Source organism: Mus pahari, chromosome 18 (genome assembly GCF_900095145.1).
Source record: "Mus pahari chromosome 18, PAHARI_EIJ_v1.1, whole genome shotgun sequence".
Taxonomy (NCBI): Eukaryota; Metazoa; Chordata; class Mammalia; order Rodentia; family Muridae; genus Mus; species Mus pahari.
In genome coordinates, this window is record NC_034607.1 from 24,142,466 (window position 1) to 24,157,936 (window position 15,471).

At 52.6% G+C, this 15,471-nt stretch overlaps 2 protein-coding genes across 2 annotated transcripts in view; both read right to left on the reverse strand.

Moving 5' to 3' along the window:
• Positions 1–1,061: 1,061 nt before the first annotated feature.
• On the reverse strand, positions 1,062–9,613 carry Khsrp (KH-type splicing regulatory protein). The gene is made up of 18 exons (XM_021217910.2): positions 9,229–9,613; positions 7,246–7,342; positions 6,546–6,584; positions 6,405–6,444; positions 5,643–5,692; positions 5,424–5,495; positions 4,541–4,598; positions 4,152–4,326; positions 3,969–4,067; positions 3,653–3,751; positions 3,462–3,564; positions 2,940–3,185; positions 2,704–2,864; positions 2,518–2,627; positions 2,196–2,284; positions 1,907–2,107; positions 1,753–1,830; positions 1,062–1,664 (listed from the first exon to the last, which is right to left on the reverse strand). Exons 1-18 carry the CDS (start codon positions 9,478–9,480, stop codon positions 1,387–1,389), a joined length of 2,247 nt encoding a protein of 748 aa, XP_021073569.1. The 5' UTR covers positions 9,481–9,613; the 3' UTR covers positions 1,062–1,386.
• Positions 9,614–10,811: 1,198 nt separating this feature from the next.
• The window catches only part of Slc25a41 (solute carrier family 25 member 41), an 8,949-nt gene continuing 4,289 nt past the window's right edge, over positions 10,812–15,471 (reverse strand). Inside the window, exons 5-7 of the mRNA XM_021218173.1 lie at positions 12,660–12,827; positions 11,786–11,933; positions 10,812–11,223 (exon numbers count right to left, since the gene is read on the reverse strand). Coding sequence (XP_021073832.1) covers positions 11,036–11,223; positions 11,786–11,933; positions 12,660–12,827 — 504 coding nt within the window. The 3' untranslated portion in view covers positions 10,812–11,035. The remainder of the gene's footprint in view (positions 11,224–11,785; positions 11,934–12,659; positions 12,828–15,471) is intronic.

The window sequence follows — 15,471 nt, forward strand, 5'->3', positions numbered from 1 at the left end:
AAAAAAAAAAAAAGAAAAAAGAAAAAAAAGAGATAGCAATAGTGACTGTTTCTTTCCTTTTAAAAAGTTTATTTAAAAACAAGAATAGGGCCCCAGACAGTAGGGAGATAGTGAACCGCTTCCCTCAGAGGGTGGGCTCGGAGGCTGGGGGGATAGATTTATATATTTCTATACATATATCATTTTATAGGTTTTGTTCTGCTCTTTGTGATTTAATTTTTAAACTTTTTTTTGGGGGGGGGGGGACAGAGGTTAAATTCTTGCTATTTTCTAAGGCTGGCTCAACATGAAGGATCCCGATTTTGGAAAGGAAAAGATGAGACACACAGAATGAGAGAGAGGGAGCGCCTCAGCATGAAGGGGATCCCCAGCACCCTAGGCAGCCGTTGCTCTCTCGCCAAACCAATCAAATATAGAAACCAATAAAAGAAGCCCCCAAATGGAACAAAAATGGAGGAAAAAAATATTTTCACAGATGAAGTTCATATCCATTTGCTTCATTTGCCTGCAGAGAGGGAGAGACAGGAATGGTCATGGCAGGAGGGCGGCCTGGCTACAAGAGGCTGCGACTCCAGGCAGTGGGCCAAGAGGCCGGGCCCAAGCCCCCATAGGCTAGGCAGGGGGCTGTGACTGTCTGTCTTGGGGACTCCACTGGCCGGACTGCTCCTTGGTGGAGGAGAAGCAGGAGGAAGAGGAAGAGGAGAAGTCTGCAGCAGAAGCCAGAGGTGTGGAAGAGGGCACACAGGGGAGAAGTGCCGGGGGGAGGGGGACAGAGGAGGGAGGCGGCGGCTCGGCGTCACAACATTCAGATCATGGTGTCCCCACAACACCCCTGTGAGGTAGGTTGGAAGGTGGCAACGATCGTCATGCCCACTTCACAGACAAGACTGGGACACAGAGGCAAGCACACAAGAGATGGCCTTGCCAGGCAGGGAGGGCCCAGTCCCCTCAGTGGGCTCCCCTCCATCCCAGCAGAGCCAGGGCCGCCTGCAACACACAAGGCTGTGGCCACGCATGAGCAGAGTGGTAGAAACAAAAAAAAAAAAAAAAAAAAAAAAAGAATAAAAAAAGAACAAAACCCAAAATAGTGATGCTGAGAAGGGGGAAAAAAAATAGACATTTTCTTCCCAAGTGGCCAGATTTTGAGCGAGCAGGTTCAGCAACCGGTGTGGCACCCAGCACAGTCCCCACTTCCTGCCCCCACCCGGGACACCCCAGCAGTTCAGAGTTCCACCTTTGCGGCCGGTGCCCCCAGCACCCGACAACGTCGCACCGACAGTGGCTACTGGAGGAGCCTCTTCCGTAAGCCTCTGCACCCATCGAGCGCTTCCCAGCGGCGGGGCTGCGGGGCTCTGGGAGACTCTGGCCACAAGCCCGAGGCTGGCATCAAGGGCACACCCCGCAGGGGAAAGGGTTTCCGGCGCTACCCACTAAGGCAGGATGGACGGTGGCCGGGGGTTGGAAGGAGAAAGGAGGAGGAGGAGGGTGGCAGTTCCCACTTGCCTGCTGCTGTCCCTGCTGGGTGGGAGGTGGCTGTGGGCCACCAGGGCCTGGGGTCTGTCCGTAGTAAGCAGCCTGCTGTCTGTAATACTCAGCCCAGGCGGCACTGTAATCAGGCTGGGAGCCAGGGGGTGCTCCAGGACCCCCACCAGTGGCCACTTGTGCTGTGGGCACAGAAAGGATCATGAGTGGCTGGCAGAAGAACCTACCCCTGACCCAGCAGCCCCACCCCACCCCTACCCAGCAGCTTACCTTGCTTCTTGTAGTACTCCTCCCAGGCCTTGGTGTAGTCCTGCTGTGGGGGTGCCCCAGGCTGCTGGGGCTGCTGGCCTGAGGGACAGGATAGGGTGTCAGGGCAGTTGGACCCTGTACAGAAAACCCCACTGCTTCCTAGCCCTGAACTTACCAATTTTTTTGTAATACTCTTCCCAAGCCTTGGTGTAGTCTGATTGGCCAGTGGGTGGAGGCTGGGGGGGCTCCCCCTGTGCAGGTGGGGCCGCAGGAGCTGGGGCAGGGCCTGGCACGGGACCTGGGGGTTGCTGGTAGTAGTGAGAGTAGTAGGCAGCCCAGGCAGCATTAGGGTCTGTAGCCGCTGCAGCAGCTTTGTCTACAGGAAGAGATGCTGGTTGAGGAAGGGCACAGTAGTTAGCCTGGTGTCACTCCCCCCAAATTTCCTATGTGGTGTTGACACTTACTTGGGTCGTGAGGGGCAGGTGGTTGCCACTGGGGGTAGGTATTACCCCAGCCCTGAGGCGGGTACTGGTGAGGAGGGGGACCACCAGCACTGCAGGGGAGGAGAGAAGTGGCCATGAGAACTGGCTCAAGGGGGTGAAAACCTAAGTCCTTACCAACACCCGAAAGCTGGGGTTGACAGAAAACCAAGACCAAGGTCAAAGGCAGTGGAGTCTCATGGCACCTATCACACTGGGCTGCACACAGCCCAGTTAGAAAGGGCCTGTCCCTTTTTTTCCAGGCCCCACAAGACTAAACAAAACCCAGGAGCCAAGGAGTACTCACTGTGGGGGCGCCCCTGGAGGCCCCTGGTTGAAGGGTCCAGGGTTGAAAGGCCCCATGGGTCCAGCAGGGCCTGGTCCCCCAGGGCCTGGTCCAACTGGGCAGAGGGGACCCTGAGGAAAAAAATGGCAGCTGTAGTGAGCAATCCAAGGGGGAAAAGGGCACCTTCACCAGCACCCATGAATGTACCTCTATCTTCTCCTCAATGAGCTGCTTTGCATGGTCAATCTGCTGGGGCGATCCTCGGATCACAAACAACTTGAAATTGGGGTCCCCATTGGGTGGCAGCTGCCGAGATATTTCCACAAAGGCGCCTGTCTGCTGGTTAATGGCCTTCACATTCTCCCCGCCTGTTGGACCACGATTAGTGAAGGGCTGGCAAGTTCAGAGCCAGGCAGAAAAAGGGCAGACTGTCGGGGACTCACCTCGGCCAATGACCAGCCCACACTTATGGGTAGGAATGGAGAAAGTCATCTCCCCTCCAGGAGGGCCCCAGTTGCCTTGGCCTCGGCCTCGGCCCCTGCCACCAGGGGGCATGCCAGGGGCCCCTGGAGGACCTGGGGGCCCACTCCGAAGACTCTGGAGGAGGTCATTGATGATGCGGGCTGCGTGTTCACACCGATCTGGAGGCCCCATGATGTGAGCAATCTTCTCAGGGCCGGTCCCATCATCTGACATCCACACCAAGAAACAGATATTACTCAAAGCAAAGCCAGCGCCCTCAGAGATCAGCTCTTCGGATGGACAAGCTTCCACCATACTCAGTGTAACAGCTTGAACATCCTCCCACCTTCCAAGTCCACAGAACTAACTAAGCAATCTTAGAGAAACTGGTCCCAGAAAAGCAATAGACAAGAACTAGGCACCAAACCTCTGCAGGCACTGAGGGCCTGCAAGAGCTGGAGGGTAGCACCAGTGCCTGAACCAAGGTGGCGCCCACCCCTCACCTTGCTTGAACTGGATGCGCACACCGGCATCATTCTGGATCTTCTTGATCATCTCTCCACTCCGACCAATGACTACACCAACTGAATGCCTGGGTACAGGCACCTAGGAGGCCGGGAGGCATAGTTACCTGGTATGCCCCTAGTTCTGCCCTGCTCCCAGCTGCCCACTTCCCCCAAGCGCTTGCACTCACATCAATGCCTCCACCAACTCGAGATCCGTATTCATTGCGGTCCCCGAAGCCACCTTGGTCACGTTCTCGCAGGATGTCCATCACCATCTCACAGGCTTGCTGTGAACATACCACACTGAACAGTGGGATCAAGCAAGTATGCTGCCACTGTACCACCCATGAGGGTCTCCCACATCCCCGGGGAGCTGCAAAATGCCTTACAGAGCTTTTCACCCTGGGCAAGAGGCCGAAGGGCTTAGGGAGAGGCTACTGCTGGCAATAGCCAGGCAAGACTGGACAGAAAGCCTTCCGGAGTCCATGCTTTCTGGGAGCTCACCTGTACTTTGTATGGGTCCCCGATAATCCGCAGTGGCTTGTCTACATTTGTGTTCTGGGAGCCATCCTGAATTAAAATCATCTTCACCCCAGCCCGCTCCTGCAATGTAAATGCCCGTTAGAGGCAGTCTTGGGGATGGTGGAGAATGTGGGGACAAGTGCTTTGGTCTGTGCCAACACACACCTGCAGCTGCTTGATAGTCTCTCCACCTTTGCCAATGACCAGGCCAGCCTTGCCAGCAGGGATCATGATCTCCTGCACTGTGCCATTCTGACCCCCATTGGCGTTGTCGTGAAACTGTCCTGGGGGGCCCCCACGGCCCCGAGACACGATGTCATCCAACATCATCTTTGCCTTTCTGGAAAGATAATAAGGTAGCACTCAAGAGTGTGCATCTGGAGCACACCAGCTCAGCTGAGTTATCTGGTGGGTACAAAGGACCTGGGGCTGTTCAAGATTGAGAGGTAGGTGTCAAATTGTCCACAAAGATCTAGGGAGAAGTCTGGTGGGAAGGACACACATAGGTGTCACTAACTCCTGTAGGAAACGAGGAAACCCAGCTGGGGACTTACTGGACAGACTCGGGTGCTCCAGTCAGAGACACACTGCGCTCAGGGAGGCCACCACTATCTGCGGAGAAGAAGAGGGTCTCAGTGCAGAGAGGGCTGCTGCAGTAGGGACAGGAAACTTCTAGAACAGCCTGTAGCCCTCTTCTACAAATCATTTCACCCCTGCCACGACACACTAGGAAGATTGCTTTTCTAAAATCCAGTGGAGGAAGACAGAACTTGGGAGGTAGACATGCAGAGCACCACATCCCCCCTTGCATGCAGAGGCCAAGGCAAGAGGACTAATAGTGAAGGAAAGGGAGACTCCAGAAATCAGCTCAGGATTACTCTTTTTTTTTTTTTTTTTTTTAAGAGGTTTATTAAGCAGGGATGGGGTGGGGTGGCGAAGCAGGTAGAAGAGCAGAGCAGAGGAGAAAGAGGAGAAGGAGAAAGAGAAGAGAAGAAGAGAAGAGCGAGGAGGGGTGAAGATCAGGATTACTCTTAACAGCACCCAGGAGCCTGGCTCAAATCTAAAGGGACCCCCCATGTACACGTCCCACAGGAGCAGACCAAGCAGCCGGAGAGCCTGCCATTCTGCTTTCTGCAGCACTGAGATGTGACATTATAGAGCCTGCCACCTGGAAAAGTGGTGCCTTCACGCCCATGCTCACATTCCTCTAGACCACCCCAAATGCAAAGAGAAAAAACAAGGGCAGGGATTCCATGATAGGGAGAGAGCTAACCTCTGACCTCCATGTGTGTGCCATGATAGGTGCACACCCCACACATTAAAAAAATACAGTAGAAATATTTCCACTGTGGCATCTGTACTTATGCAGGAAATATCCACAGTAGAGCCAGTTTTGCCCTGGGGTCCCAGGCAACTTTACAGATGGAGGGGTCGTACCTGGTGAGATCTGAACTTTGCAGCCTGAGTCCTGCTGAATTTTGTTTATCTGCTCACCACCTCTGCCAATGACTGAGCAGAAAGAAAAAAAGGTGAAGGCTGAGTAAGGGCACCCAGACTAAGGCTCCCCACCAGTAGTCCCTTGGACAATATCACACAGAAACCCCCTTGGCCAGAGGCTCTCAGGCCCCCACCCTCATCAAGGGGACCCATACTCACTCAAGCCCACCATGCCATCTGGAACCCTATACTCTTCTGTCATTGAGGTCCTGTGGGAAGAGACACTTAACATCAGCCTCCAGCTAGAGAAGAGACCACACAGCTTTCCTGGAAATAAATGCCTGGTAGCCCTTTGAAGCTCCAGGCTTTTTGCTGCACGCCCTGCTACTATATCAAGAACAATGGCTTCAGGGCCAGAGAGTTTAGAAGTGGCCCATGGCAATCCCATTTCCTTAGGTAAGAACACTTGAATTTGGTTTTGGAGACAGAACTCCATATAGCTCAGGATGGCTTTTGAATTCCTGATCCCCTGCCTTAACCTCCCACATGGCTGCCTGGTTTTTGTTTGTTTTGAGGCAGGATATTTGGGAGGGAATCCAGGGTGAGTGCTCTATTGACTGAGTTACACTTCCCCACCTTGTACAATTTCATACCACACCAACAGTCCACATATCAGTAAAAAGGGGGCTTGTCACATAGTTCACCTTATTCTCCAGTTAGTATCTATTGTATTTCATGAAACTACAGACTCATTCAAAGAAAACCAGTAGCCTATCTCAACAACTTAGTCATATTTACCCCAGGCCATCTGAGGCAGCCAGACAACAGCATCTTACAGGTTCTAATCACCCTGGGAACATCTGACTACTCAGCCAGTGATGAGCCCATGTTGTTACAGTGGCCACAATCCACTCCCCCCAACACTCATGGACTACAAGTGCACCCTTTTCACCGCCCACCAGCATCCCTGGCTCCACTTACCTGGGGGGAGGATGGATGGGTCCCAGTTGAGAACCAATCGCTGGGAAAAGAAATCCAAAGCAGAAACTAGCTTAGCATCTATCTGGGCTCCCCAACCCCAACCCATGATGCCCCCTGCTTGCACACACCCAGTGGACTTACAGTCTCCCTGGGAAGCCAGTTTCTTGCTGTCTGGCTGGTCTGTGGATGAGAGAGTCTGTCAGATGTGATACCACCCACCCGCACCGCCTCAACCCCAAAGCTGGTGCGGCATGTTCTAGGCGTAGTCACCACCAGTACCGCATGACAGCCGATGGAGGGTTAGAAGGTGCTGGCCCAGAAAGGGGCAGCATGCCCAAGTCATTCACCACCTCAGAGTGACAAAGTTCACTTTTAACCCATGAACATTATTAACACCACAGGGTCCTCTTCCAGATTAGAGTCAGACTTGCCCAGGAAACACACGTCCTGCTTAACAGCTACCTTGCGCCCTGTGTTGGTCTCTAACAGGGAAGGAACAATCTTGAGAACCTACCACTCTCCCTGGTCACAATCAACCTGCCCTTCTCTCAGCTACCTGATACTTTTTTTTTTCTTTCTGTTTTTTCCAGACAGGGTTTCTCTGTAGAGCCCTGGTTGTTCTCGAACTCAGAAATCTGCTTGCCTCTGCCTCCCAAGTGCTGAGATTAAAGGTCTGCACCACCTCTGCCTGGCACTAGCTATCTGATACTTAAGGGTGGCAGATGGGATAAAAAGCTGGGCTGGCTCCCCTGTCTTGAAGCCCCACTGGGACAAAATGTTACTCTCAGTCCCAGGCCTCCCTCTCAGGTCAGAGCCAGTTGCCAGCAGCAGCAGCAGTTACCTCCATCTTCCAGCTGTCTCTTTTGGCCCCCAAAGCCAAAATCAGGAGTGTTGTTATTCACGGTGGTAGCAGCATCACCTCCAATTTTGGCTGCAATCTAGGGTGAGGTAGAAATATAGATGAGTTACCATCCCAAGCAACTCTCAAGTTTATCTCCAGCTTTGGTCTGGAATGGCTCTCCCTGATTTTGAGGAGCGTGGGAAAAGACATAGACACTCTAGAAGCTTTTATGAATGTTTCCCAAGTTTTCTAAGAACTATAGGCTCCCTGTCCCCATTATAGTCAGGACCCGTGCCCACAAGTGCAAAAGGAAAACAGCAGCCGAGGAGGACGGGGATTCCTGGACCACCTCCCACAAGTGGCCTGGACAGCAAACCTGACTTCAATGTGGTCCCTACAACCTTCCTGTCTTTTACCCTGGACATCTTTACAAAACCATCCTGAGACATCTTTCTACCTTCAAGGCACCTGACATCCCGGGATGACCAAAACAAAAGCCCCTTTGGGGCACACACTGAGTTTCAAATGCACAGAGAACACATACACATCACCCCTAAGCCATCAAACACACCCCAAATCCTGAACTCAGGATCTGGCCTACGCTATTTAAAAACCAAAAAAACTGTGCTTATCCTTGGCAGGGAGTGTCACCTCAATTGACAGCATTTACCCATGGGAAGCTGCCTCTTAAAGACATTTTGGGGGATGACCAGAAAAAAGGCATGCTAAAGCCCATCCCACCTCGGAGGAAGGCAGAGGCGATAATGAAGAGGGCAATAACCCAATGGGTCCTCCCATCTAGGGAGGAGCCAGTCCTTAGCCCAGAGGCCTTCGGACAACCCCAGGACAGCAGCATCTGTGGTAAGCCTGTCCTGTCCAACTCTCAGAGCGTACCTGAGTGGGGTTGTGAGCAAGGCTGAGCCAGGTCACACCAGCACATAACACTCTTAAATACTGTCATCAAAACAAGGCATGTTCCCAAAGACAGACAATACTTTTGAATTTAAACAGTAAAAAGCAGGATCCTGTGTCCACCTTCCCCGCCTCATTTCAAAGCCCAGTCTCTCTAACAAAGGGTCCTCTCTTCATCAGAAAGGACTTCTTCCAACCCCTTACCAAATCCCTTTCTAGGAAAGGTAGAGAAATGGTCGGGGGACCTGTTTTGATTTGGAAATAGGAGTAATGATGTGTAAAGCAAGATCCTCTAAAAGGGAGTTGAACTTCTGGGTGGGTGCAAATGTGTGTTAAGATGGGTTCCCCCCCACCACACTTTCTAAGTATATGGCCAAGCTCAGTCCCTGTGCAAACCTAGGACTCAGTCTTGGGAACTAATATATTCTGAATCCTCAGGTCTCTGAATAGTGGTCTCCTACCATCCTGCAATGCAACTTTACAAACCCTGAGAAGCCCTTGGGGACCCTAAGATTCCAAGGGTTCAAAGAGGGGTTTCACAGCATCTCTGACCCCATCCTTTATGAACTCGAGACCTCTCCAAATCACAGTCTTGGACTTTAGAGTGGTCCTCAGAATGCAAACTCTATATCCTGAATGGAAATAACGGGTGCAAGCTCGGGGGTGGCTCTTGGGGACACTGTCCCAGACTGCAACCTTTATGGGTTCTAGAGGAATCCTCTAGTACACTGTATTAGTCAGGGTACCCAGGGAAAAAAATCGTGGGAACTCCAAAGCTGCAACCCTCCTAATAGAGAAGACCTGGTGCCAGTAGAGGGGTGGGTCTTAGGGACCCCAAAGGCTGCAAGCCCTGGTACCCTAAGAGAGATCGTCCAGCGCAAAGTCTAGTTTTCAGAGATCCCCCCCTTCAGCGCACCCTTAACTCCACGCACGCAGAGGGTCACCCTCACACCGTGACGGCCCCAGACTCCCCGCCCCGAGCCCGCCGCCCACGTGACCCTCCCGCGACCCCGCGCGCGCCGCTGCCCCCTCCCCCCCGCGCGCGCGCACGCGTCCTCGCGGCCCCCTCACCTGGCGGGCCCGCTGCACGGCGTCGGCGAAGGCGTCCTTGCGGATCCCGGGGCCGCCGCCACCGGGAGGCTGTGAGGGGCCCCCGGACGCGCCTCCTCCACCCGGGCCGCCGCCGCCAGGGCCTCCGCCGCCCCGGTCTCCCGAGCCCGGCGGGCCCGGCGGAGGGCCTCCTCCCGCACCCGCGGCTCCTCCTCCGCCGCCAGCGGGAGGCGGCGGGCCGGGCGGGGGACCTCCGGTGTTGTAGTCCGACATGGCGCGGCGGGGACGGGCTTGGTGCGGAGGCTTCAAGCTGAGGAGGCGGCGGCGGCTCAACGCGGGAACAAGGCCTCGCTCCACACGGCCGCGGAGCACGATGGGAAGCCAGCGGCTGGGAAGGCGACGGGGAGGGGGGGTCGCGGAGGGGGAAGAGGGGCACCTCCTCCCGCCACCGGCGTGACGGACGGCGCGGAACAGCCAGTAGTATACGGCTACCACTCTACGCCGGCCAATCGTGGGCCGTAAATCCGGGCGACCAGTCAGAGCTTCGGAAGCCGCAGGGGGCGGGAGGCGCGGTGTGACTGACGATTATAGGACTCAATAAACCCAGGGCTGCTGGCGCTGGGCGGGCAATTGGAAGTCACGCGAGAAGTCAGGAGGCCCAATGACGCGCGAGTTCCACATTCTCGGGGCGGCTCTAGGATGAGAGTGACGGCTCTGATCAGTCACGTGGACTTGAGGGCGGAGCCTATGAAAGTTCTCTGGGATGAGCTGGGCGGGCGCTCGGCGAGATCGTCGTAAACACCAGCTAATGAATACACTTAGGAGGCGGTGCCTGCCAAGATTGGCAAGTCATTTGATCCAATCCCCGAAGCAGTTTGGATGATACGCTTGGATTTGGACGTGACTTTTCTCAGAATCCGTGTCCTCTGACTTCTGAGCCAATGGCTGAGCGACAAGGGCAAGCGTTCAATGATTGACCCCTCCGTGGACAAATAGCAGTAAGGGAAGTAATAGTGCCCTCGCTTGCCGAGAGCCAGTGAAAGCGCATCTGCATTGGGGTGGAACCCGCTACCAGACGGCAAGAGCGGATTAGCGGGAGCAGAAGTGAATGGCAGAGGACGTGGGAGGTAGTGCTCAGCTGCCGGAACTATGGGCAGGACCTTAAGTCAGCGCCCCAGCAGCCTGGCTTGGGGAGGCCTTGCGCGTGGCCTGCTCGAAGCCTTGGGGGTGTGTGTGTCGGTATTTCTATAGGTTAGTGGGTGGCCCGATACATAGGGTGAAGATTTTCCCTCAAAGGACCTAGAACCTTCACTTCCAAGACTCATGGCACCAACTCCTCAAACTTCAAGTCTATTCCCAACCTCGACCCAGGCCCCCAGGGTCCACACTTCCAGTTGCCACCTTGGGCCCAGAAGTACCAGATCCATTTACATGAGTTCAAGACTCCTAGCTCCTAGCCTGGACCCCAAAATCTTAGGTCTTCCTGATCCCCAAGTCGTCAGGGTGGGGAACCTAGGATCTCATTAATGCTAGGCAAGCACCCTAGACGATACACCCCATCTCCCAGCTCCCCACCCAGAACCAGCTAATCTCAGCCACAGACATCCAAAACTATCTTTATTCATTGTCTGTATCTTCTCTTGAACAAGCCTGCAAAAACCAGGCTGGAATCCCAACTCAGAATCCCAACTGGAGGACTCCCAGCACCTTTCTAACACTAGTCCTGGATGGTTTTTGCAAACCAAAATGGCCTTAAAGCCTGAGCCTTGGAGTGCTTTTTGAGACTCAGGGACACTGGGTCTTCCATTCCCTTCTTGTTCAGGGCAGGTCATCTGCTCAGGACTTGAACACCCAGGGTTTTCTTCATGGCTTCATACACCAGGTAGCTGATGCCGCCTGCTGGCAACACCTTCAGTAAAGTGGGTGTCATGCCTCTGTACAGCCCCGGCCAGCCCTGCTGGCTCAGAATCCTCTTGAAGACTCCCCGCATGGTAGGGTTGGAGCCCTCCACAGTGTCTGGGGATAGACAAAGACAAGGTCAGCACTGGTTATGATGTGAGATTCACTGTGAAGGATCTGAGTCACACTGAGGGAATTTTTTAGAGATCATTTGGTTTTATATATATATATATATATATATATATATATATATATATATATATGTATGTTGAGATGGTATCATATGGTGCAGGTTGGCCTAGAACACCATATGTAGCTGAGGCTAGCTTTGAACTCTTGATTCCCTTGCAACTACCTCCTACTGGAATAACAGCATCACCACACCCAGTTACGTGGTACTGGTGATTGAACCCATGCATATTAGGCACACTCTGTACCTTGAGCCCCAGCCTCAAGGTAGCTGAGGCTGGCCTTGCAAGTGATGGGTGATAGGCATGTTAATTTGAGGGCTAGGATTAGATCGGGGGTGAGCATAAGCTTTGGTGGGTTCAGTACTTAGCAAAGGTGTTCCAAATGGGTTAAAAAGGGGCTGGAAGTTGGTGGGAAAGGTGAGAAAATACAGAGAGCTGGAATGAGGCAAGGAACAGCTATGTATAATGGCTCCTGGAACCAGGCTGACCTTGAGCCTGCATCCTTGTGCGCACCAAAGTCAGTGGGTAACTGGCCATCTGGCCACAGGTCGTGGACAGTGTTACAGACGACAGGCTGACGAGGCCACTGGGGTCCTTCAAGTCCCTGCCCGACTTCTGCCACAGGTACTGGAGTAGCTGCAAAAGGAGGCAAGAGTGCTCTTGCTACGGACTGAGTCAAGACAGACACGGCGGTGCACACCTTACTCCCTCCACCAAGTTCAGGGACGGCCAAGGCTGCATACTAAGATCCAGTCCCACAAAACCTCAGCAATAGGAGGCAGAAGCCGGAGGATCTCTTTAAATTTGAGGCTAGCCTCATGTACATACTGAGTTCTAGTTCAGACAAAGCTACATAGTGAGACCCTGTCTTAAAAACAACAGGCTTTGGATCTCTGAGTTTGAGGGCAGCCTGGTCTATAGAGTGAGTTTCAGGACAGTCAGGGCCAAACAAAAACAGTGGGTTGGAGAGATGGCTCCCAGGTCAAAAGCATTTGTCCCTTGCAGAAGACCCAAGTTCAGTTCCCAGCATCCAAATGCTGGCTTAGTCTAAAAAACAAGATTTAAGAGAAGGAACAGGGGGCTGGAGAGATGGCTCAGCAGTTAAGAGCACTGACTGCTCTTCCAGAGGTCCTGAGTTCAGTTCCCAGCAACCACACGGTGCCTCACAACCATCTGTAATGGGATCTGATGCCCTTTTCTGGTGTGTCTGAAGACAGCAACTGTGTGCTCATACATATAAAATGACAGAGAGAGAGAGAGAGAGAGAGAGAGAGAGAGAGAGAGAGAGAGAAAGAATATGAACAGGGAGAAAGCTACAGACTGACCAACAAAGTCAATGTTCTCCCCTCTGGGGACACACACCTCATAAACAGCCAGGTCGGTGCAAGCATAGGGGATGATGCCCAACATGTTGGGCAGGTAGCCTCGGTATAGAGCTCGGGTGCCATCCCGTTCCAAGATCTGCCTGGCACAGTCCAGAAGCCCTTTATACTGGCCAGTGAAGCGAAGAGTCAGCCGAGTCTTGAGTACCTGGGTGAGAGGAGGTCCATTTGGTTAAACACTCTCTGCCAGGCCTGTCACATGTAGTTGGAGGTGTTGTCAAGGGTTCAGATGTGCATATGCCACATGAGATAGGCCACCTATGTGGAGAAGAGGGAGCCACTAGCTAGGTTCTCACTCATAATTCCTGTGGCTGTTGAGCCTTTTAAAGATTAAACCCAGGTTCTCTGCTCACACACCCATCATACTGCAAACACTGGGTAAGCTGGAGCAAGAGGAAGACCCTTTCACAAAAACAGGTTGAGGTTGTGGCTCTTTCGGTAGAGGGCATGCCTGCCTACCACAAAGCCTTGAGTTTCATCCTAGAACCCCCATAAACTGGGTGTGGTGGCATAAACCTGTGATCTCAGCACCCGAAAGTAGAAATGGAACAGGAAGTTTAAAGTCATCCTGTTACATAAGGAGAGTTCCAGTCCAGCCTGGGCTACAATGAAACCCAGCCCTGCTCCCTCTTTTGAGATAGAGTGTGTTACTATGTGGCTGGGGCTGGCCTGGAACCCACTGAGAAGGAAGACCAGGCTGATTTCAAACTCTCACAGATTCTGCTTCTAGAGAGCTGGGATTAAAGACACGTCCCACCACCTTACCAAGCCTGAGAAGCTGTTCTAACAAAACAAAACAACAACACAACAACAAAAAGAACCGGCAGTGGTGTCGCACATCTTTGATTCCCAGCACTGGGGATGCAGAGGCAAGGATCTCTGAGTTTGAGGCTAGCCCAGCCTGGTCTACAGATTGAGTTCTAGGACAGCCAGGGCTACACAGAGAAACCCTGTCTGGTGGGGAAGCAGATCCAATCATGGTGTCTAACTGCAATCATGCCCCAAGGCCCAACCAAATTTCTATTCTGTGTTTGCTTGAGGAGGGGTCTGAGGTAGCCCAGGCTGACCTCTAGTTCACGATGTAGCTGAGGAGGACTGAAAGGCCAAGATTATCCTGAGATACACAGTGAGTTCAAGGCCAGCTTGGGCTACATGAGACTTAATTTCAAAAACAAAACAAGAAAAAGGCTTGTGAGATGCCTCGGTGCATTAAGGCATTCGGTCCAGGCTCGATGACTGAGTTGGGACCCACCTGGTAACTCCAGCTCCTGGGGAATCTGATGGAGACGTCTCTTCTGACCTCTGTAGGCATTGCATACACATATACAAATGGACATACCAAAAAAAATTCACACACACACACACAGAAAAACCAGGACAAGGGTGACAGGATGTAGATAGTTCAGCAGTTGAACACTAGCCTGCCATGTATAAAACCTTGAACTTAATCTTCATTGGTGTTCCTGCCCCACAAGAAAAGAGTCACCCTCCATATGAACACATACCACACACCATACACACACACACACACACACACACACACACACACACACACACACACACACACACAGAAACACACACACACACACACACACACACACACACACACACACACACACACACAGAAAACCAGAAACAAAAACTTAACTTTTGATATACAAAAACGTCTCCAACATTTTTTTTTTTTTTGAGGCAGGGCCTCATTCTATAGGTCTGCTTGTTCTGGAACTACCTTTGTACACTAGGCTGGTCTTCAACTCACAGGCAAGCTCCTGCCTTTGCCTCTGGAGCGCTTGCTGGGGTTAGGGGTGTGGCCACTCTGCCTGACTAAAAGTCTACAAGTTAAACAGGAAACTGGGGAGCCAGTATGAATATCTTTGAGGCAAGGGACTGGAGAGGTGGGTGGTTTGGGGAGGGGAGGTGTCTATAAACCTTAGGACACATACATCTTCACACATCTGTCACAACCTGAGAGAAAGGACACAAAGCTATGCGCTGTCCTGGTAGAAGAGGCAGCCTTGGGAGTGTCACAGGGCAGAGAGAGCCTGCAAACTCTAGGGAGGACTGAGGCTGACTGGGAACTGCTAGTTGGCTTTGGACTGATCCTCAACCTGTGTAAAAGTAGATTGTGCTGGGTGCAGTGTGCACAGCTGGAGGCAAGGGGTCGGGGGGTTAGGGTCATTTTGGCTACATGGTGTGATTAAGGCCAGCCTGGGCTACACTTAAAAAAACAAAAAACACCCAAAAAGATGCATCATTCATTGCTCTTGTGTTTGTATGTGTGTGAACTTGAGTGCTATAAGAAGGTTTGTAAGTAATCTCAGGATCTTAGGAAAGTAATAGCAGATTGTTGGAGACAAGGGATGGGCCATCTGGAGTGACAGATCAGTGCACGACACAGCGAGGGAACAGAGGTGCAGGGCTAGTGTGGTGGCTCTGTGATGAGGGCTTCCCTAGCCTGAAAGGAGGCCTGAGTTCTAGCACCAGAGAGGAAAGGGATAAACGGGAAAGCTCGATTTAGTGTCTAGAATTGTAGCACATGGGGAGCCCAAGCAGGACAACAGGCCTCTGTTCTAAAGCCTTCCCATATTACAGTTTGAAAAGTGTGTCAAGTCAGGCGGTGGTGGCACATGCCTTTAATCCCAGCACTTGGGAGGCAGAGGCAGGTGGATTTCTTTCTTTCTTTCTTTTTTCTTTTTTGGTTTTTCGAGACAGGGTTTCTCTGTGTAGCCCTGGCTGTCCTGGAACTCACTCTGTAGACCAGGCTGGCCTTGAACTCAGAAATCCGCCTG

What these genes read in the sequence shown, in the direction of transcription:
- Khsrp (XM_021217910.2), bottom strand. Translation starts at nt 9,480, where the DNA reads ATGTCGGACTACAACACCGGAGGTCCCCCGCCCGGCCCGCCGCCTCCC. An exon ending in GGGACCCATACAAAGTACAG is followed by an intron (nt 3,752 to 3,968) that starts GTGAGCTCCCAG and finishes GTATGTTCACAG; the next exon opens with CAAGCCTGTGAGATGGTGAT. An exon ending in TCATTGAGGAGAAGATAGAG is followed by an intron (nt 2,628 to 2,703) that starts GTACATTCATGG and finishes TTTTTTCCTCAG; the next exon opens with GGTCCCCTCTGCCCAGTTGG.